This window comes from Gopherus flavomarginatus, chromosome 2, assembly GCF_025201925.1.
Source record: "Gopherus flavomarginatus isolate rGopFla2 chromosome 2, rGopFla2.mat.asm, whole genome shotgun sequence".
In the NCBI taxonomy this organism is placed as follows: domain Eukaryota; kingdom Metazoa; phylum Chordata; order Testudines; family Testudinidae; genus Gopherus; species Gopherus flavomarginatus.
Window position 1 is genome coordinate 4655748 of NC_066618.1, and position 22748 is coordinate 4678495.

General features: G+C 50.4%; 1 protein-coding gene across 11 annotated transcripts in view; it reads left to right on the forward strand.

The window, feature by feature from the left end:
* Window positions 1-22748, forward strand: part of CCM2 (CCM2 scaffold protein) — a 69667-nt gene that overhangs the window by 40392 nt on the left and 6527 nt on the right. For 6 of the 11 annotated variants that reach the window (XM_050942655.1, XM_050942654.1, XM_050942661.1 and 3 more), the window contains 8 exons: window positions 571-747; window positions 2016-2099; window positions 2732-2915; window positions 4586-4722; window positions 6089-6224; window positions 6941-6998; window positions 8202-8340; window positions 9691-9829. In XM_050942655.1, the coding sequence (XP_050798612.1) occupies window positions 571-747; window positions 2016-2099; window positions 2732-2915; window positions 4586-4722; window positions 6089-6224; window positions 6941-6998; window positions 8202-8340; window positions 9691-9829 (1054 nt within the window). The remainder of the gene's footprint in view (window positions 1-570; window positions 748-2015; window positions 2100-2731; window positions 2916-4585; window positions 4723-6088; window positions 6225-6940; window positions 6999-8201; window positions 8341-9690; window positions 9830-22748) is intronic. The other 5 variants (XM_050942656.1, XM_050942662.1, XM_050942653.1 and 2 more) reach the window with 1 other exon arrangement.

The following is a 22748-nucleotide window of genomic DNA, read 5'->3' on the forward strand; positions in this document are numbered from 1 at the left end:
CCATTTTTTTTTGGCTGTTGTGGAGTTGATGGGTATCACCGCACAGAACTGTGGTGGTCAGTAAGGTGTGTGGGAGAGAGAAAGAGGTGGAAACTCGGGAAACTGCACTCTTGGGAGAAGCTTCTTGCAAAAGTGGAACACTAGCCTTGACATGGACCAGGCCACTGGAGAAGTGTTCACGGTTTGATGGTGGAATTATCATGGGCTTCATGCAACACTGTGAAGTCACTGGAGTAACTATAGCTTTATGCGTAAGTAACAGAGGGCCGGGGCAAGCTAGTTATTTACACAGAATAATCCCATGCAGCCCATCAGGCGCATAATGAGCCCTTTCAGGAGAGAGACAGTGGCACCAGGAGCTGGGATGCTTATACTCACTGCTTGGCACAGTGAGACAGAGCTTGCACAGTCCACTGTTGTACTGCTCGTGGATTCTGACTCCCTTTCGTTGCTCGGTAGTTGATTCACCTCAAACTCTCTGCCTTGCTTTTAACAAGACTCAGCCATGTGCATTAATTCTACATCATGCCGAACATAACCCTAACTCGCCACTCTTTCTGTCTCTGCCAGCAGCCTGGAATAGTGTCCCCTTTCAAACGTGTCTTCCTGAAAGGCGAAAAGGGTCGGGATAAAAAGGCCCAGGAAAAGGTTACGGAAAGACGACCTCTTCATACAGTACTGCTGTCCTTGCCTGATCGAGTTGAACCAGACATATTGTTGAATGACTACATTGAAAAGGAAGTCAAGGTAACTCTTTTGGGCCGGAGGGGGAGCCGTCTTTCATTCACCTTTCACCTGCCTCCTCCTGTCGAATTCGTGGCCAGGTTCAGTAAATGGTTTGGTCGATTAGGTTGCTGCAATGCACATTGCAGAATAGGATCCTGGGCATTAAATTGCATTTGAAATCCTACGTGAATTCACTCGCACAGCTCTCCGCTCTTCTCTCTGTGCATCTCTTCAAGGGGGAAAGCTGCTGATATGGAGATGCCAGTGTATCCGTGAATTGTGATGATCGACTTCTGTCTCCATGCGTGTTGTAGCTCCTCAGCGATGGGTGCAGTGGACACAGGGAACGCGAAGGAGCACAGCAGCCTCGCTCCAGTGGCTCCCCCTTCATTTTAGGGTCAAGTTCAAAATTTCAAATCCCTAGGGGGCTTCCTCTGGCGGACCTAATGAACTGTGTGTCAGCGTCCCTTTACGTGATCTCAGCACTCATAATACAAGACTTTTCTCTGCAGCTCCTGCCATCTGGAACAGCCCTCTTGTGTATTTTCCCCCTCATTGACTGTCTGCTCTGACATTTCAGCTGAAAATGATCTATTTCTGGTCACTCGTTAATTCTGTAACTATATTTAACTCATGTAAAGCCTTTGGGATACAGCCCGTATGAAAGATGCTAAATAGAATATTGTATAATCTGACCATACAGAAATCTAGTTGGAAGGAAGTTGATGCTTGCTGGAGAACGACAGCTGTCAGGAATGTTTTTTGTTTTTCAAACTGGGGTACATGAGCTGTCATTGGGAGGTATGTGAGAAAAAGCCTATAATGGCAGACAACCTATTTTATTTAGTAAGACTTGGCAGTCTAATCATAGAGTCAAACTATACCTATCTCTAGTAGGGGTATGTGGCAGACTACGTTATTCGGGAAGGGGTATGAAAACTAAAAAGTTTGAAAACCGCTGTCCACTAGACTTAGATGCTCACCTTTTGACCAGCAGAAAGAGGCAGAATTTCAGCTCCTAGAAGTCAGCTGTATAAATCGTGACCACCTTGAGTAGCTTCATCATTGTCTTCTGTCGTGAGTAGGTTTCAGGTGACTACTAAAGGTGGCATTCAGGCAACAACCAGGCAATATTTCTCTCCAGACCAGGCCCAAGAAGTTATTTCCAACTATGTGTTTTTCTTTCAGTTTATCCCAATTTCTGTGAGTACAGATGGAAGGATTTCAATGTGTCGGTTTATGTATCACATGGTAATCAACTTTTTTTCTTTTCTTTTTTTTCTTCTCAGTATTTAGGCCAACTAACATCCATCCCAGGGTACCTGAATCCCTCCAGTCGTACTGAAATATTGCATTTAATAGACAATGCAAAGGTGGGTACCAGTCCATTCCAGCGCTGTATCCCGAGCCCTTGCTGAATGAACTATACTAGCTCTACAGTTGCTACTGTTCTTAGTCAATATTTGCACATAGATATGGATGCTGCTGGGCAGTGAGGTTAAAGTCTTGATCCTTTTCTGAGAAGTCTTGCAGCCCAAGAACTAGGATGCGATGTAATGCAGGGGTAGATCATAGAATGTCAGGGTTGGAAGGGACCTCAGGAGATCATCTAGTCCAACCCTCTGCACAAAGCAGGACCTGTCCCCAGACAGATTTTTGCCCCAGATCCCTGACTGGCCTCCTCAAGGATTGAACTCACAACCCTGGGTTTAGCAGGTCAATGCTCAAACCACTGAGCTAGCCCCATTGCTACTAACCTTAAGCAAAGAAGGTTATTGTGGGATTGTTTGAAATGCGTATCGTGTTGGTTCCTATTCTCAAATGATCTTAGTCCTTGTATTTTAATATGAAGGTGATTTGTACGTGACCAATTACCAGGTGCCCAGGAAATGTGAACTGCAGATGGGTGGTGTGTGGGTGTTCCCCTCCTCGGGGAGATGTAATGCCATTGTGATCGCCTGAGGGTAATGAAACAGGAAATGACTCTACCTTTTTTTGTTTGTAGAGGGCACATCAGCTTCCAGGGCAGCTGACCCAGGAACATGATGCTGTGATTAGTCTGTCTGCCTACAACGTCAAGCTGGTGTGGCGGGATGGAGAGGATATCATACTCAGGGTCCCCATCCATGACATCGCATCTGTGTCATACATCCGCGATGACTCCTCACACCTGGTAGTGCTGAAAACAGGTAGGTTGAGAACAGGGATTGCAATGCAGGTTGCATCTGTTCTCCGATTTTGGAGTCTAAGGGCCTGAGTCTCATTTACACTGAGGCCTTCTTACACCTCTCTGGTGGCGTAAAGGAACCTTACAGTGGACATACGTCATGCTTACACCCAATTTAAGGCTCTTCGCGCTCAGATCGGCTTAGTGAATGGGAACAGCCATTAATTTTCCCAGTGCATGTGAACAAGATATTTCATCCATTCAGAAGCACCAGTAAGTTTGGCTAGAACTGGTGCGTGTTTGTTTGTGGTTTTCTTTAACATAGGAACATAAGGCTGGAAGGGATTTCCTGCTGTCACAGCCAACCCTGCCATATAATCCCATTCATAAACGAGTTAAATTGTTTCCCTCCCCCCTCACTCCTCCTATTAGAAGGCTGTTTTGAAAGATTTTTGCTTCTAATAACTACTACAGCAGTGTGTCCAAACTCCTTGCAGATGTCGCTCCCTAGAAGTGCTCACCTCGCTGATGTGGCAAATGTGCTCTATACAGTGCACTTCAGTTAGAATCGACATCCCAGGTCTCATTTAGCATTAAGGAGAAATGCGTGCATTGCATGTTCATTCTGAATTCGCATGCAAGACTGCTGTAAAAGGCAGGAACTGCTCAGGAATCTCTCCGTCAGGTCTGGTTACTACATTTAAATGCATCTTTTGGTGTAATTGTTTCTGGGAGCTGATACTTTTCTTCCTGGTGAATCTAATGGCAGCGATTTGTTGTTTTGACCGAGATGGGCAATATAGAGAATAAATGAATATCTCAATGATGAGGCTGTAACTCTACTGGTGGGTTCTTGCAGCTGCTTAAACCACAACTGTGAAGCTAGTGATACATGAAGTTGTCAGAACCCTTCACTGAATGAGAGCCTCATAATCTGAACATTTTTCTGTTTTATACAATGCGTGGATCTGAGGCCTTGATCCATGTTCTACACTAGCTACTGCTGCTCCACAAGAGGGAGCTTTCTTCTTCTTGCCACTGACTATTGCCTTCCTTCTCTGGCAGCTTTGCAGTTCCCATAGCCTGACTGAGTTGACTCTAGGTTTAATTCACTCAGCCTTCCTTGCACTCTTACAGGACACTTTACTGTAAGCACATGGTATAGAGGGGCTTAGGAAGACATGGAATTATTCCTTCGTTCTCACAGTATAATGGGCCAGTTAAGCTCAGCTGTAGCTGACATGAAAAATAGTCAAAGCAGCTTAGCCCATGTACCGTATTTGGCTGATCCTAATTGAAATTTCTTACAAAATACAGGAATGGGAACTACAGTGGCAAAACTTGGTCAATTTACACTTTTCAACTGGCAAAATCTGATTTGCTCTGAATGGATTGAATTGCCAAACTGACAAGTTGGTTGCCAAACTCCAGAATGAGAGTGGGGAACAGAACTGTGTTGCTGTCTCAAACCTATTCCTAAAGATGGAGGAAATGCTGGCGAATCACAGGCCACAAACGTGAGGGGATAGTGCATTTGAAAAACAAACTCCTTCTGTCCCAAACAATGGGAATCCAGTCAGGATGGCAGTTGGCCACATGCAATGCCTCGGTCTTAATCAGTGAGCTAATCACTTCCATATCCCCTCCTCTCCTTTCCTCTCACTGTTCATTAATAGCTTCTCTGTTTCTCAGCTCAGGACCCTGGAATTTCCCCAAGCCAGAGTCTTTGTGCAGAAAGCTCCAAAGCACTTACTTCAGGATCGTTGTCTGAGAGTGGAGTGGTACCTGTCGAAGCTTGTTGTTTGGTGGTCCTGGCTACAGAGAACAAAGTGAGACTTAATTACCTTGTAGATCCAGATGGTCTTAATTTTGAGTCCTGATGTTGTAACTTCAGTCAAGATTCCATGGAACAATAGCTCTTTGGTATGCATTGCTGCTGCTACCTGTCCAATCGAATAGCAGGAAGGCTGCATGGGATTATTCTGTGTCAATAAATCGCTTGCTCCGGCCCTCAGTTACTACACACAAAGCTATAGTTACTCCACTGACTTCACAGGAGTTGTGTAACATGAGATCAGAATCCATCCCGATGTGAACTATAAGTTGCTCCTGTAGTAACTTGCGATGGGTAAGCTTGGCAGGCAAGAATAGTATATAACCTATTTATTCAATGAATTATTAAGGCTTCATCGGTGTGTTAGGCACTGTACAAATAAGGAAATGTGGTCCCCATCTCAAGCTTCACAGTCTAATTCAAATGCACTAGAGAACAGCTCTTTCTTGCAGATGCTGTCTGCTGCCCAGCTCACACGTCTGCAGTCAGGAATCTGGGAAAGCAGCTGCTTGGCCACTGCACCCTTACAGTGCTGCTGAGCTTGCCGCTAAGAGGGCTTAATGATACGCCGTGAGGTTGTTCTCTCGTAATCTCCTCTTGCCCAGGAAAAAGAGAGGGTGAGCAACAGCCACAGCATAAATCCACTGCCTAAAGGGCAGAGGTTTTGCTCTCCTATGTCTTAAACTCTGTTATTTGTACAGCTCCCAGAGGGGTGCTAGGGCTGTGCAGAGGGGCACAGGTTGCTGTCCTAAAACATTTACAGTCTAAGATAACGTGTGACAGATGTGGGATGGTAGCTGCAAACCCAGTGGGCTGAGTGGGAGAGTAGGACAAGGTTATAGAAATAAGACCATGAGGTACTTAGGGATACTTGAATATTCAGTTTTTCAATATGCGCCACATTCCTACCATCATATGGCCTCAGGTTAGATCTGTGAAACAGATGAGTGTATCTGGGTTGCATGAAATCTGTCAGTCTTCAAAAATTGGAGACCATCCTGGGGTATAAAATAACAGAATTGAGCACACATGACTGTGCTCACATTCCAGGGTTTCTTCTTTACCAAGCCTTTTTACTAGCACAGGTACTGAAATCCCCTGAACAGGCTCCTCCGGTCTGCAGTGTCCTGAGTAAACTGTCCGGTGGCTGCAGTAGGAGGCGCCCCCAATTCTGGAACCATGGGGTTCTCTCTATTTAATGGTGATGTAGTGCCCTTATAAATACAGGTGGGGATACATCTGAGTGTGCCCTGTGGTGCAGCTCCTTTGGGGAATGAACAGAAGCAAGTGCTGTCTCTTTTGAGGGCATCTTGCACCATAACCTCCCAGACTGACCCTTCTTTCTCTCTCTCCATTCCCAGGTAACTGCAGAGGAACTCTGCTCACTTCTCAGCCAAGTCTTCCAGATTGTTTACACTGAGTCCACAATAGACTTCTTAGATAGAGCAATATTTGATGGGGCCTCCACACCAACGCGCCATATGTCCCTACACAGTGGTATGTCAAATGCTATTTCCTTTCACTTTAGGGAGAATCCACCCCTCCGCCCTCCCCCTTACAACCCAGGCTTGCTCTGCCTCAGGCTGTCATATGAACCACAGCACTTGGTGTAGCAATACCCTATGCTTCCCTTCCCTGTTCACACTCCTGGTTCTGTGACGGAGAAACTGGATCCAAACAGAGACCTTAATAACCACAGGGCTTCCTGGGGCCCTGTCTTACTACTGAATGTATTGTGAACTGCGAGTGGGCAATGCATCTCAGATGCCACCAGCTTCGTGACAGCTGCGGCCCTGATCTAACCTTTGTGTGGAGTTGAATGGCCCAAAGAACTATCTCCTCCCTGATCATCATCAGTTGGATCTGTCGCTTTCCCATAGCTGCGGGGCATGCAGGGCCGTAGGAGATTGAAACATGGTAGCTGTCCTGCACCTTTCCACAGACGTTCTGTATTTTTGTTTCCTTTTTAATCAGTGGAGGCAGTTTAATAAAGTGGTGCTTTGCAATTCAGCATTGTCCTGCTCTTGGCCGCCTGATACTGTTTAAGTGACAGAAGACTCCCTCCCCCACTCGACCCCTGTTCTGTAGGTCTTATTTTTCATACTCTAGCCCTGGACACTCAGATTGGAACTAGCCGTGTCTATGACTAGCAGGTTAGGAAATAGACAGCGTTCGTGACTGTAAATCTCTTGACCGGAATATCTTCCTTGCAGATGATTCTTCAACAAAAGTGGACATTAAAGAATCTTACGAAACAGAAGCAAGCACTTTGTAAGTTGATCGTACGTGTTCTGGAAGGCAGTGCTTTGGTTTAGATGGATGATAGCTTATTTATATAGCCCTGACATCGGGTTTACAGTCTAAAAGGGAGAAATTTTATGATACACACACTGAATGTCTTTTGATAATTACAGCTGGAATACTTGACAGTGATATAGCTGTCTATATAGCCCTCTGTCCCTGCCTGCTCAAATTCCCTTGCTTTTTAGCTACATTTAGTACAGTATTCCAGAGAAGTCCATAGAACAGGGGTGGGCAAACTTTGGCCTGAGGGCCACATCGTGGTTTTGAAAGTGTATGGAGGGCAGGTGTAGTGTATTAAATTGCTCCCTGTAGGAATGTGCTACTTACAGTGTACTACTTACGGATGCCAGTCCAGGTGCTCTGAACGGCATGGTAAGGGGGCAGGGAGTGGGGGGGTTGGATAAGGGGCAGGGGTTCCGGGGGGCAGGGAACAGGGGCGGCTGGCTGGGGTTAGGGCCCTGGGGGGGCCTGTCAGGGGGCAGGGGTGTGGCGAGGGGATGGGGGAGTCAGAGGACAGGAGCAGGGGGGTTGGATGGGGGTGGGGTTCTGGGGCAGAGGTGGTCAGGGGACAAGGAGCAGGGGGTGTTTGGATGGGTCGGTGGTTCTGAGGGGGGCAGGGGCCAGGCTGTTGGGGGAGGCACAGCCTTCCCTAGCCAGGTGTAGTGTATTGTATTGCTCCCTATACTCACTGTGTACTACTTACAGCAGCTAGTCCTGGTGCTCCGTAAGTAGCACATTCCTACAGGGAGCAATTTAACACCCTGGCGGCTCTCACAGCTGCACTGCCCGGCAGCAGCTTGCAGCCCTGCTGCCCAGAGCACTGGTGGCATGGCAAGCTGAGGCTGCGCAGGAGAGGCCATGGGCTAGCCTCTCCGGCTGGGAGCTCAAAGGCTAGGCAGGATGGTCCCGCGAGCCATAGTTTGGCCACCTCTGCCATGGAATATGCTTCCCTCCCACGTAGCAGTTGGGTACAAGAGTTGTCTCATAACTCTTCCCTCTGAGCTGGCTAAATCTGGTGGGGGCCTAACACCTTATCCAAGTCCCCAGGATCCTTCCGATACAGGAAGACAGCCTCAGCTAAAATGAGTTTCCCCAGGACACTCTTCCAGTGTGTCTCTGCTAGACAGTAATGGCGCTCTCAAGGTGGCTCACAGATCCATTGCATTTCAGCTCCTTTCCGGAATCCTCGGATACAGGCGGCAACTCGCCTTCTTCCTTCTCGACGCCTCAGTCTCCACACGTTAAGACGGTCAGTGAAAGTGAGCTGAGCACCACAGCAACGGAGCTGCTCCAGGACTACATGATGACGGTAGGAATGTCTGCATCAGAGGCCAGGCGCTGTCTGTTCGTAGCAAAGAGTGGCTGTGCGTGCAGGGTGACGTGATCTCTTTACGGTAGTGTCAGCCAGGCCAGCATTCTTGGGAATGCATTTGTGTCCGTAGCATGGAGTCAGACCCCCATGGCAAGCTCTGATGGCATCAGTCCTATAAACGACCTTGGTTTGTTTTATTCTCTAGTATAACATTGCTTCATGGTCACTTAGAAATTGTAGGGATTCTGGCTAGATGCCATCAAGCTAATTTCCACTTGGACCTAAATGGGGTTTGAACATAAGCTGGCTCTGGGAGCAAATGATTTGAGCACAGTTTCCCAGGGCTACTCCCTCCCTCCTTCTAGCAAAGGCTCTTGTGAATGAGAACAGTCTTGATAAAAGCTCCCTGATTCCTGTGATGCACAATGCTTAAGTGGTGATGCTGCCAGAATGGGTAGGATCGTAGAGCATGCTATTAAACTGACATTTGGCGCACAATTGTAGGAGCAATCACTGAAGTTGGTCACTGAATTAATAGGGTTAGAAATAACCTAAAAAGGATTTAAACAAAGTATATTAATCGGTTGCCTCCTTTCTGAGAGTCTCTTTGTGAGCAATGGGTTTTTCGCCTACGAACTAGGTACAGTTTGCAAAATATGAATTGCTGTTGCTGTTAGTACCTATACACACCAGGTGATTGATGCTCAGAGTGTAGTTCCTGGCTGCAGTTGCCTATGGTGTTGCTCTCAAGCTGATTCCTCTGGAGTGCATCTGGCTATCGCCATGGCCTGCAGCTGCCACATCCTTTCTGGTGGATGCACTGAGCAGTACTGAGTGGAGCCTGTAGGAAAACTCGGCTGTCAGCCAGAGGACTTTGGTGTGTGTTTGGGAAGGTGGGTGCACGAGGGCTGTTTCTGCTGGGTTTTGGTGATGTCAGAGGGATATTGGTGGCTTTGCAAAGACAAATGGGCAAAGTCTCAAGACCCCACCCTGCTACTTGGGCCTTAGGTCCTGTTTCTTAAACACCTACTTATAGTCAGCCTAGACACTGATTAGCTTGAGCTCCCTAAGATGGAACAGCATTTCTAGGTTAACCCCCGTGCTGCTTGAGGGTGGATTTCTTACAATGTTGTCTCCCTTTTGCCAACAACGACATGGGCTGAGTCATTAAGGTGATTAAACAGTCAGTTTATGTTAGGAGAGTGTCAGTCCCTGCTTTGTCCGCCACTGAGTGACCCTTACTTGCTGTTTTTAACAGAGCCCATTGAATGTTTTGTTCCTCACTAGCCGTGGCTTCTCCACTATTAGAAATGAGGTCAAATCATGCCTTGTGCTTCTTCTCCTTAGCTAAGAACCAAACTCTCTTCCCAAGAGATCCAGCAGTTTGCAATGCTCCTGCACGAATATCGCAATGGGGCTTCAATACACGAATTCTGCATCAACCTGAGACAGCTCTATGGGGACAGTAGGAAATTCCTGCTACTAGGTAAGTTTCAGCTAAGCTGGACTAACATAAAGATAACAGACCTGGGAGGGAGAGGAAAGATGGCCTGTGGGGGATCAGACTCTCTCATCCTGAACCCCTTGGGGCGTGTTGCTGTCAAGCCCAAGGGAATCATGCTCAGACCTTCTGAGAAGTACAGTTTGAACTGATGCAGGATCCTAAGGGGGTGGATTCTGGAGGATGCAACCTTCCTTCTCCCAAGACTCGGGTTTGCTATGCCAAACTGTGCAGTAAAGCTGCAAATGCTCTGTGGTCTTGCTCACTTCGGTTGAGTAATGTTCACTGACATCAGTACTCTTCAAAGTTCAATGTGAACTTGTCTTTCTCTTGCTTTCCCCATTGATCAGAAGTGCAATGGGAGAAGTCTGTAGGCAGCTGGTGATGATCCTGTGCTGTACACGCTGGCTCCCCAGCAGTTCTCTGGAAAAAGTGGTGATCAAGCTTAGTTCCTCCTGCTCCAAAGTACGGGTCTTCACCATGTGAACTGTGGGTGGGATGTTTTGCTGGTAGCAGTACAGGGCCTGTGACACACATTTGGACAGTTCTGATGCTATTCTGTCGAGGGCAGCAGGGCCACATGCAGATCAGCCTGTCCCTATTAAAATGATGCCTTGGGAATGGCTCTAGAGCAACGTTTCTGTGAAATGTTTTTAAAATTCCATTGGAAAAGTGGTTTACGTTCAGACCTCCCCTTGCATTGTCTTCAACCGAAACACTGCACCATCCTTCACTGGAAAGTGAACGGACTGCTTAATTCATTATCCAAGCTAAAAGAAGTGCAAAAATCATGAATAGCAAACAGCATTGTCAATTTTTTTCAATGTTAATAGTCCAAGAGTGTTAATAATCAGACATTTAAAGTCCTTCCTCAGCTGCTGTAGATTGGCTTAGCACAATGGTTCTCAAACTTTTGCACTGGTGACCCCTTCCACACAGCAAGCCTCTGAATGCAACTCTTCCCTCCCCCCCCCACCCCTTATAAATGAAAAACACTTTTTAATGTATTTAACACCATTAGAAATGTTGGAGGCAAAGTGGGATTTGTAGTGGAGGCTGACAGCTCACGACACCCCCCCCATGTAATAACCTCATGACCCCCTGAGGGGTCCCAACCCCCAGTTTGAGAACCCCCGCTTTAGCATCATTAAAATCATTGGAGTAAGGCTCCAGTGACATCAGCTGAAGATCTGTCTCCTTGTTTTTAAAAATGCCTTTTTAACCTGACAGAGCCATTTTGAGCCTGTCTGGGCCGTGTCATGCCCTTGTCACGTTAGTGTGCGCAGTTTTCATTAATGTCTGCGTAGCTCTAGGAATAACATTGGTTCTGCTAATGAACAAACAGGGGAAGTGAAAGAAATAACCTTCCCGTTGGTCCAACAGAAATAGCGTCTAAAAATGTCTTGGTAGTGTGAAGGAGGTATTTTTTTAAAGCTAGATATTTAGAATCCAAGGGCTTTGCCCTCCCTCTATGTGGCTCTGTGCCTTTAAATCATCTGTAAACTGAAGCTGGCACAGAGTTCAGCAGCAGCTTATCCAGCCTTGTATCTTTGGAGAGCCCATGACACCAGTGCTCTGGGATCCACAGTGGCTGCCTGCTGAGTTCCAGGTGGAGGTTGATGGTGTAACAATGCTGGTTCTGGTGAGACCCAACTGAGAGTGCCAATTTAGGACAACTTGCTTAAAGCAGGGCAGTTACAGCCCAAAGTTGGGGTTTTTCCACCTCCTAAGGCAAACCAAACCAGCCAGACACAGAGGACTTTGTTTTTACCCCACTGGCTAACCACACATCATACAAGCAATTCCCTTAGACACTCCAGTTTCCCAGTATCACCACCAGTGCCACTTGTTGTGGGGATGAATGGTTATGAAAATCAAAACCCCAGTAAAAGAAAAAAGGTTCTCAATCCCAGAGGACCAAGCCCCAGACTCAGGTCAATATATAGATCAGATCTTACCCACAAATAACACTGTTGCCAATCCTCTAGAATCTAAAGGATTATTCATAAAAGAAAAAAGATATAGATGAGAGCTAGAATTGGTTAAATGCCATTACTGTATGTAATTGAGTCCAAAGTTCTTGGTTCAGTCTTGTAGCAGTGATAGAATAAACTGCAGGTTCAAATCAAGACTCTGGAACATCCACAGCTGGGATGGGTCATCAGTCCTTTGTGTAGAGTTTTCGTTTGTAGCAAAGTTCCTCCAGAGGTAAGAAGCAGGATTGAAGACCAGATGGAGGAGCTGAGCAGCTTTTTATAGTCTCTCTTGCCATGTGGTCTCTGCTTTCTTTGTCCCAAAGACAAGTTGTCCATCACGTGGCATGGAAAAACCTCAGAGTTCTGTCTGTAGGCATGTCCCTGCACATCTTGAGTCCCAAGTATCTGCCTTCTCTCAGTGGGTCAGTTGTATAGCTGATGGTCCTTAATGGGCCATCAAGCAGGCTAGGCAGTGCTGACACCAACTTGTCTGGGGTGTCACCCAGGAGCACAGCACAAATTTGAAATAGACAATATAGATCCAATATTCATAAGTTCAACTACAAAAACAATACACACATACAGATAGCATAATCATAACCAGCAAACCATAATCTTGTGTTAAACACCTTATTTGACCCCCTTTGTAACAGATTTGGTGCCACAACGGGACCTTGGTTGCAACAATGATCTGTATGGTCCCAGTTCATGTCAATAACGTCACAGATGGGGAAAGAGTTTTTGACCCATAAAGCCCTGAGCAGGCTGGGTCATGTCTGTTGAGAAGGATACTGTCCCAGCTGCAGTCAGTGGAGGTGCAGAAGTGGGATCCACTTGGTATACGAGCTGCTGGCAGAGAGTTGTGTGAGGGGCAGTCAATACAGGAGGTCAGACTAGATGATCAGGCAGTCCCTTCTGCCTCTAAACTCTCTGTAATTGAACGCTCCCGTTTTCAAGTGCTGGTCCCTACACATACTCCAGGGTGAGTACACATTTGCTGCATGCACCCGAGGCTGGAGAATTTTGAAAGCAGTGTCGGTTGGTCCCAGACTGGCAGCACAGTATGAAGGGGAGGTGACCAGCCCTCTGTGGAGAAAAGTGGTTCAGGACTATTTAGAAAAGCTGGAAGAGCACAAGTCCATGGGGCCAGATGCACTGTGTCCTAGGGTGCTAAAGGAGTTGGCGGATGTGATTGCAGAGCTGTTGGCCAGTATCTTTAAAAACTCATGGCAATCAGACAAGGTCCTGGATGACTGGAAAAAGGCTAATGTAGTGCCCATCTTTTAAAAAAGGGAAGGAGGAGGATCTGGGGAACTATAGGCTAGTCAGCCTCACTTTGGTCCCTGGAAAAATCATGGAGCAGGTCCTCAAGGAATCAGTCTTGAAGCACTTTGAGGAAAGTGATCAGGAACAGTCAGCATAGATTCACCGAGGGCAAATCATGCCTGACTAACCTAATTGCCTTCTTTGAGGAGATAACTGGCTCTGTGGATGAGGAGAAAGCAGTGGACATGTTATTCCTTGACTTTAGCAAAGCTTTTGATACCGTCTCCCATAGTATTCTTGCCAGCAAGTTAAAGTAGTATGGACTGGATGAATGGACTATAAGGTGGATAAAAAGCTGGCTAGATTGTCGGGCTCAACGGGTAGTGATCAACGGCTCCATGTCTAGTCAGCAGCTGGTATGAAGCGGTGCGCCCCAAGGGTCGGTCCTGGGGCCATTTTTGTTCGATATCTTCATTAATGATCTGTAGGATGGTGTGGATTGCACCCTCGGGAAGTTTGCAAATGACACTAAACTGGGAGGAGTGGTAGATATGCTGGAAGGTAGGGATAAGATACAGAGGGACCTAGAGAAATTAGCGAAATAGGCCAAAAGAAATCTGAGGTTCAACAAGGACAAGTGCAGAGTCCTGCACTTAGGACGGAAGAATCCCATGCACTGCTTCAGACTAGGGACTGAGTGGCTAGGCAGCAGTTCTGCAGAAAAGGACCTAGGGGTTACAGTTGACGGGAAGCTGGATATGAGTCAGTGTGCCCTTGTTGCCAAGAAGGCTAACGGCATTTTGGGCTGTATAAGTAGGGGCATTGTCAGCAGATCGATGGACATGATCGTTCCCCTCTATTCAACATTGGTGAGGCCTCATCTGGAGTACTGTGTCCAGTTTTGGCCCCCACACTACAAGAAGGATGTGGAAAAATTGGAAAGTCCAGTGGAGGGCAACAAAAGTGATTAGGGGGCTGGAGCACATGACTTATGAGGAGAGGCTGAGGGAACTGGGATTATTTAGTCTGCAGAAGAGAAGAATGAGCAGGGAGTTGATAGCTGCTTTCAACTACAGTGAAACCCTGCTATAACGTGATGTTTGGGGTCCAAAAAATTCCATTGTGATAAATGCGAGGTCGCGGTATAGCAGGGTATCAAGCCGGTGGGTTTAAGTCAGTGGTCCCCAACGCGGTGCATTGATGTGCGCCACATAGTGCCCCTAGTGCCCAGCAGGGGAGAGAAGCCGTGGCCCCGCGCCTGTTGGGGACAGTGAGCACTGGTGCCCGCAGCCTCGGGAGTTCTGTGTCCCCGGCAGGCGCGGGGCCGCAGCTTCTCTCCCCTGCTGGACACTAGGTAGGGGCACATCAATGTCCCAGCAGGCGTCATGGCATCAGGGACCGCTGGCATTAGGCCTTAAAGGGGAGCCAACTTATGATCGCGTTATATGCGTTCTTCTTCGAGTGATTGCTCACATCCATTCCAGTTAGGTGTGCGCGCCGCGCGTGCACGTTCGTCGGAAACTTTTTACCCTAGCAACTCCAGTGGGCCGGCAGTTCGCCCCCTGGAGTGGCGCCGCCATGGCGCCCAATATATATCTCTGCCGGCCCGCCCGCTCCTCAGTTCCTTCTTACCGCCGTGTCGGTCGTTGGAACTGTGGAGCGCGGCATAGCTGTCCTCCACGTCCCTAGCTCTCCTCGTTATCTATCGTTTATCTCTAGTACTATTGTAGTTGTTAATTAGATTAAGCGTAGATAGTAGTAGTTAAGTTAAGTAGTTTGTAAATAGTTCTTCGCCGGGGGCTTAGCCCTTCCCGGCACCCGGCACCGGGCTCATGCCTGGTTCGCCGGGCTTCAAGCAGTGTGCGGCCTGCAAGAAGAAGCCCATGCCTACTAGCGATCCCCACGACGCGTGCCTGAAGTGCCTGGGGGAATCGCACAGATCCGACAAGTGCCGCATCTGCAAGGCTTTTAAGCCAAGGACAAAGAAGGAGAGGGATCAAAGACTCCGAACTCTCCTTATGGAGGTGGCACTTGACCCGGCGGCTTCGCAGGCCGTGATCTCAGCGCCGGCACCGGATCGCGCCGGCACCGAGAAGACTCCCCGGCACCGGGGACAGAGCCAAGGCCGTCGAAGTCTGCTACTCCGGCCAGGCAGACCCGACTGGAGCGCCCGGCCTCAACATCGGCCGCGGCACCGTCGACTCCGGGCCCGGCAGGTCCGTCGAGTCCGGTGCCGCCGAGCTCCCCCATGAGATCTGGGGTTGAGATAGTGGTCCCATCCACACCGGAGACCTTCGCCTCGGCTCGGGACCTCATAGCCCTGACTGAGCCCACTCAGCTGCCACCCCCGGTACCTCCGGTGCGGGTCGTGTCCAGAGGCAAGCCCATGATGTCGGCACCGTCTCGGGACTCACGTTTACGATCCAGGTCCCGACGCCACGGTCGCTCCAGATCCCGCCGCCGCTCGCAGTCCCGGCACCGCTCCCCTCAGCGGTACCGGTCGCACTCGCAGCGCCGGTCGACATCAAGACGATCGCGGTCGGACTCCAGCCGCCGATACCGGCACCGCGATTCCAGGAGCCGGTCCCGACGTTACTCGCCGCACCGGTCGACCTCCCGGCACCGAGCTGGTGGCAGGTCCCGGTCCCGGTCGACCTCCCGGCACCGAGCTGGTGGCAGGTCCCGATCCCGGCACCGGAGCGGCGCCCGGTACCGGTCCAGATCCCGGCACCGTGACAGAACCCGGTCCCGGTCCCGATCCCGGCACCGATATGACTCCCGGCACCGGTCCCCGGCACCGAGACGATCGTCCGTGCCGACCCGCGCAGACCCTTACCATCCAGGGTCAGCCCCGCCATGGCCCTCTAGACAGCCGTCCGTATCTTCACAAACGGACAGCGGGTATGCGCTGGGCACCGACCGGCAGGCGGCGCTGTTCAGCGATCCGCCACAGCAGGACCAAGGCCCGCAACAATGGGTATTCTGGACACCCTGGGCATACCATCAGGCCCAGGGCCCCCAACAGCTCCCTGCTAGGCCGGCGACTGCGGAGCGCAGGGCACCTGAAGCCTCGTTGTCTCGCCCCCCTCCCTCCCTGGATGGGGAGGAAGGGTCCAAGCAACAAGACTCCGCTTTGGCCCCTGAGGCAGAGGCGACGGCCGAAGGAGACCCGCCGTTAGACACTCTCTTGCCGGGGGTCTCCTCATCCTCCTCCCCGGATGAAGCGGTGGCTGGTACCTCCTCCAACAGCCCCCCCCCGCTGGATCTCAGGGCGCACCAAGACCTCCTCAGGCGAGTAGCTCAAAATCTGAGTCTGCAAGCCGAGGAGGTCTCGGAGATAGAGGATCCAATTGTCACCATCCTCTCAGCAGATGCTCCCACCAGGGTCGCCCTACCCTTCATACGAACCATCCAGGCCAACGCCAACACCATCTGGCAGTCTCCGGCCTCCATCCCTCCTACGGCGAAGGGCGTCGAGAGGAAGTACATGGCTCCTTCTAAGGGCTACGAGTACCTCCATGTGCACCCGACTCCGTGTTCCCTGGTGGTTCAATCAGTGAACGATAAGGAGCGTCATGGCCAGGAGGCTCCAGCCCCCAAATCCAGAGAGGCCAGGCGGATGGACCTCCTCGGCCGTAAGGTGTACTTGGCTGGGGCGCTGCAGCTCAGGGTCTCCAACCAGCAAGTCCTGCTGAGCAGATACGCCTTCAACTCCTGGGTGGCAGCAGACAAATTCAAGGAGCTGCTGCCACAAGATGCTCGCCAAGAGTTTACGGCCATCTTGGATGAAGGCAAGAAGGTCGCACGCACGTCCTTGCAAGCCTCTTTGGACGCTGCAGACTCGGCTGCCCGTACCCTCGCGTCGGGAGTAACGATGCGTCGCATCTCCTGGCTGCAGGTTTCCGGCCTTCCGCCGGAGCTCCAGCATACTATACAGGACCTTCCTTTCGAAGGCCAAGGGTTGTTCTCTGAAAAGACAGACCCCAGACTCAAGAGTCTGAAAGATAACAGAGTCATTATGCGGTCCCTCGGGATGCACACACCCGTGACCCAACGCAGACCCTTCCGGCCACAGCAACAACAACAGCGCAGGCCGTATTCCCAGTTCCGCCAGCGGCAGGACCTTAACAGGCGCCGCGGCAGGAATGGTAGGCGCAGGCATTCGGGGAACCAAGGGGGGCAGAACCAAGGCTCCTCTAAGCCCCCGCCTGGACCTAAGCCTTCATTTTGAAGGTGCGCCCGAGGGCGCAGTAACAGTTTCCCCAGTGGATCCTCCCCCCCCGTTTTCCAACCGCCTTTCGTTTTTCCTCCCGGCGTGGTCCCAAATAACGTCGGACCGCTGGGTCTTAAGCACGGTGCAGACGGGATACCGCCTGCAGTTTGTTTCATTTCCTCCTTCCCGCCCCCCTTCCTCGTCCCTCTTCAGGGACCCCTCTCACGAGCAATTCCTTCGACAGGAGGTGCAGACGCTCCTCGGCAAAGGAGCTATAGAGGCGGTGCCGGAGAACGAGAAAGGCAAGGGGTTTTATTCCCGCTACTTTCTGATCCCCAAGGCCAAGGGGGGCCTCAGGCCTATCCTCGACCTGCGAGAGCTCAACAAGTACCTGGTGAAGTTGAAGTTCCGCATGGTATCCCTGGGGACCATTATCCCATCCCTGGATCCGGGAGACTGGTACGCCGCCCTCGACATGCAGGACGCGTATTTTCACATTGCCATTTGGCCACGCCACAGACGTTTCCTTCGCTTCGTTGTGGGGCCTCTTCATTATCAATTTGCAGTCCTCCCATTTGGCCTGTCCACGGTCCCGAGGGTGTTTACAAAATGCATGGCAGTTGTTGTGGCGCATCTTCGGCGCAATCGTATCCACGTGTTTCCTTATCTGGACGATTGGTTGATTCGGGGCACGTCGGAACAACAAGTCTGCAGCCATGTCCGCGTGATCACCGGCATGTTCGCCACTCTGGGCCTCTTGGTAAACATGGACAAGTCCACCCTGATTCCCACACAGAGGGTGGAATTCATCGGGGCCGTCCTGGACGCCACTGTGGGCAGGGCCTTGCTGCCATTGCAGCGTTTCCAGGCCTTGTCGGCGATCGTTCAACGACTGCAGACAGCCCCATTGACGTCAGTGCGGACATGTCTAACCCTGTTAGGCCACATGGCGGCTTGCACCTTTGTGACCGATTACGCTCGGCTCCGCATGAGGCCCCTCCAGTTATGGCTCATCAATCATTACAGGCCTACAAGACAGCCGCTAGATATGTTAATCACAATCCCCCAGAGGGTATTAGATTCTCTCGGCTGGTGGCTAGACCAGTCCGTGTTATGTGCGGGTCTCCCTTTCCAACCACCTCAGCCCTCGGTGTCCCTAACAACGGATGCCTCAGATCTAGGCTGGGGGGCCCACCTAGGGACCCTGAGGACGCAGGGCCTGTGGTCCCAGGAGGAGGTGGGGCTACACATCAACATGCGGGAGTTGAGAGCGGTCCGCCTTGCTTGTCAAATGTTCTGTCATCAGCTTCAGGGTCGCTGTGTCGCGGTGTTCACCGACAACACGACGACCATGTATTATATCAACAAGCAGGGCGGCACCAGATCCTCCTCCCTGTGCCACGAGGCGATACGACTCTGGGACTTTTGTGTAGCCCACTCCATTCACCTCGTGGCTTCCTTCCTCCCCGGAGTACGGAACACGCTGGCGGATCGATTGAGCAGATCCTTCCTGTCACACGAGTGGTCCCTTCGCCCGGACGTCGCCCTCTCCATCTTCCGGAGGTGGGGTTATCCCCGGGTGGACCTCTTCGCGTCCAAGGGGAACAGGAAGTGCCAAGCGTTCTGCTCCTTTCAGGGCAGGGAGCCCGGGTCGATAGCGGATGCCTTCCTCATCCAGTGGTCGACCCACCTGTTCTATGCGTTTCCCCCATTCCCTCTGGTCCACAGGGTCCTCCTGAAGGTGCGCAGGGACAGGGCTCACGTGATCATGGTAGCCCCGGCATGGCCCAGACAGCACTGGTACCCCATGCTGCTGGACCTGACCATAGCCGACCCAGTTCCCCTGCCCCTTCATCCGGACCTGATTACCCAGGAGCACGGGTCCCTCTGTCACCCGGACCTGCAGTCGCTGCACCTAGCGGCGTGGCTCCTGCGTGGCTGACTGGCTCTGAGCTGCGCTGCTCCACGCCGGTGAGGGAGGTGCTCTTGGGCAGCAGGAAGCCGTCCACAAGAGCGACATATTCGGCCAAATGGAAGCGCTTCTCCTGTTGGTGCGTGGAGAGAAATCTCCGCCCTATGGAAGTTTCGGTAGCCGACATCTTAGACTACATTTGGTCCCTCAAAGGGCAAGGTCTGGCCATATCGTCGTTGCGAGTCCACCTAGCAGCTATCTCCACCTTTCACCCGGGTGCGGATGGTCGCTCTGTTTTTTCTCACCCAACGGTGTCTAGATTCCTTAAGGGGCTGGAACGTTTATTCCCTAACGTCCGTCCCCCTGCTCCAACCTGGGATCTTAACCTGGTGTTGTCCCGGCTCATGGGGCCCCCCTTTGAGCCGTTAGCTACTTGCTCCCTGCTTTACCTCTCTTGGAAGACTGCCTTTCTAGTAGCTATCACCTCAGCTAGACGGGTGTCGGAACTCCGGGCTCTTGTGGTAGACCCCCCATATATGGTCTTCCACAAGGACAAGGTGCAGCTGAGACCACACCCTGCCTTTCTCCCCAAGGTGGTCTCAGCCTTCCACGTCAACCAAGAGATATTCCTCCCGGTTTTTTTCCCGAAACCTCACTCCTCAGGCAGGGAGCAGCAGCTCCACTCGCTTGATGTCCGTAGGGCTCTCGCGTTCTACGTGGAGAGGACCAAGCCCTTCCGCAAATCCCCCCAGCTTTTCGTGGCAGTAGCAGACCGCATGAAAGGGCTACCTATCTCCTCCCAGAGGTTATCCTCTTGGGTAACGTCCTGCATCAGGACCTGTTATGACTTGGCCCACGTCCCTACGGGCCGTGTGACTGCGCATTCTACCAGGGCGCAGGCGTCGTCGCTGGCTTTCCTCGCCCGTGTGCCCATCCAGGAAATCTGTCGGGCAGCGACCTGGTCATCGATCCACACCTTTGCTTCCCACTACGCCCTGGTCCAGCAGTCAAGAGAGGATGCGGCCTTCGGAACTGCAGTGCTCCATGCCGCGACTTCTCACTCCGACCCCACCGCCTAGGTATGGCTTGGGATTCACCTAACTGGAATGGATGTGAGCAATCACTCGAAGAAGAAAAGACGGTTACTCACCTTTGTAACTGTTGTTCTTCGAGATGTGTTGCTCACATCCATTCCACACCCGCCCTCCTTCCCCACTGTCGGAGTAGCCGGCAAGAAGGAACTGAGGAGCGGGCGGGCCGGCAGAGATATATATTGGGCGCCATGGCGGCGCCACTCCAGGGGGCGACCTGCCGGCCCACTGGAGTTGCTAGGGTAAAAAGTTTCCGACGAACGTGCACGCGCGGCGCGCACACCTAACTGGAATGGATGTGAGCAACACATCTCGAAGAACAACAGTTACAAAGGTGAGTAACCGTCTTATTTCACATTATGGCAGGGCGCGTTATTGTGAGGTTTGACTGTACCTGAAAGGGGGTTCCAAAGAGGGTGGATCTAGCCTGTTCTCAGTGGTACAAGATGACAAAACAAGGAGTAATGGTCTCAAATTGCAGTGGGGGAGGTTTAAGTTGGGATATTAGGAAAAACTTTGTCACTAGGAGGGTGGTGAAGCACTGGAATGGGTTACCTAGGGAGGTGGTGGAATCTCCTTCCTTGTAGGTTTTTAGGGTCAGGCTTGACAAAGCCCTGGCTGGGATGATTTAGTTGGGGGTTAGATCCTGCTTTGAGAGGGGGTTGGACTAGATACCTCTTGAGGTCCCTTCCAACCCTGATATTCTATGATTCTTTGACCAGCACTTGAAGAGACAGTTACTTACTCATAGACTTTAAGGCCAGAAGGGATCACTGTGATCATCTAGTTTGACGTCTTGCACGTTGCAGGCCACAGAACCTCACCCACACCTGTAATAGACCCCTAACCTCTGGCTGAGTTACTGAAATCCTCAGATCATGGTTTAAAGACTTCAAGTGACAGAGAGGACAGAGAATTCCCCATTTAAACTAGTTTAAACTTGCAGTTGACCTTAGTTTACCTTATTGTAACTGGAAGTTCTTTCAGATTTGTGGTCCTTGTATGTATTCCACAACCCACCCTGCTTTCCCTCTGTTTTGGATCTTCTCTGATTCGCGGTAAATAAGAAACTGGGGAGGCAGTCTGTCCACCCTGCCCTTTATCTCCCTGGTCAGAGGCGTGAGGTGAGCCAGGGTGCACATGTGAACCAATGGATGCTGCTTTCAGAATCCTCCAGCTCTGGGCACGTGCGTACTCAGTGGAATACAGATAGGAACCAAACATTTTGAAGAACCTCCAGTTACTGTAAGGTAAGTAGCTTTCTCTTCCCTGACCCCCCAACATCTGACATATCCTTAATTTGTAGATTCTGCAAGGCCCATCTCTGCCCAGCTTTTGGGTTTGGAATGAAGGGCATAAAAGGACTGGTGTTTGGGTCTCTAGTCCATCTCTGAGTAGCTATTTTCTGAGTCTGAGATGAGGAGCAGCTGTTGGTTCAGTGTATTATGTGAAACTGTTTTTAACCCTATGCAAAGACACTTATCCTAGGCTCCGGGGAAGTTTAGAGCCCAAGGATCTTTTGAGGATCTGGGCTTGCGGGCATTATAAATAAAAACAAATACATTAAAATGGGTCAGATTTGGAGGATACATTTACAGGAATGCAATGCCTAGTACACCCGAGAAAGAAAGAGTTGACATTTTTATTCTCTTTTGCTGGGTTCCAACCTCATTTCAAGTGGCTTCTGTTACCTTTGTCCCTAACGTGCCCAGAAGTTAAACCAATTAAGAAAAAAAATGGTTTGACTCCTAATCCCCAGCACCTCTGCCTCTGTTTAATCAATGTTTGCAACTCATCTGCATTTAACTTGGATGTTAGCAAACCTATTGACTCCTCTACAACTTTGGGAGTGATATTGTTTGGACAGCATAACTGTAGGGCAGATCCTGCTTGCTGTTGTTGTCTGAATGCTCCTGTGGTCTGAATGTTATAAAACATTTTTGTAGTGCAAACAAGGAGTTGGAGAGAACAGTTTGGCCACATAAATATGTGATAACGAGACAAATAGCTACCACTTTGATCGCTGAAGACTCCCTTCACCATAGCCTTTACTAGATACCCCATCGTTATGTGGCTGAGCTCTCTTTAGTTGTGTCTTAGTGTGCGTGAGATGTATGTTTTATGAATGAATTTAGAGATCACAAAAAGTGTCTGGTAGATCAAACCACAGAACCAGTACAGCACAGGAAGTGGCAGCTTCCCACCAAAGTGCCTCAATTCTGATCTCTAGAGACGGGGTAGTTTGGTCTCCAAAAGCCATTTTGGTTTCTCTGAAACGTGCCCAGCAAGAGGACGAAGTGGTGGTGGTGGTTGTGATGTGGATGCCCATTTTTCTGGACTGTTACCCCTCGTGCAGCCCACTGAACAGCCCTGGATGGTAATGACTTAAGCTGCTACTGATCTAGGTCAGAGTCAAATTAGTGAAATGCTCTGTAGCTCATTACCA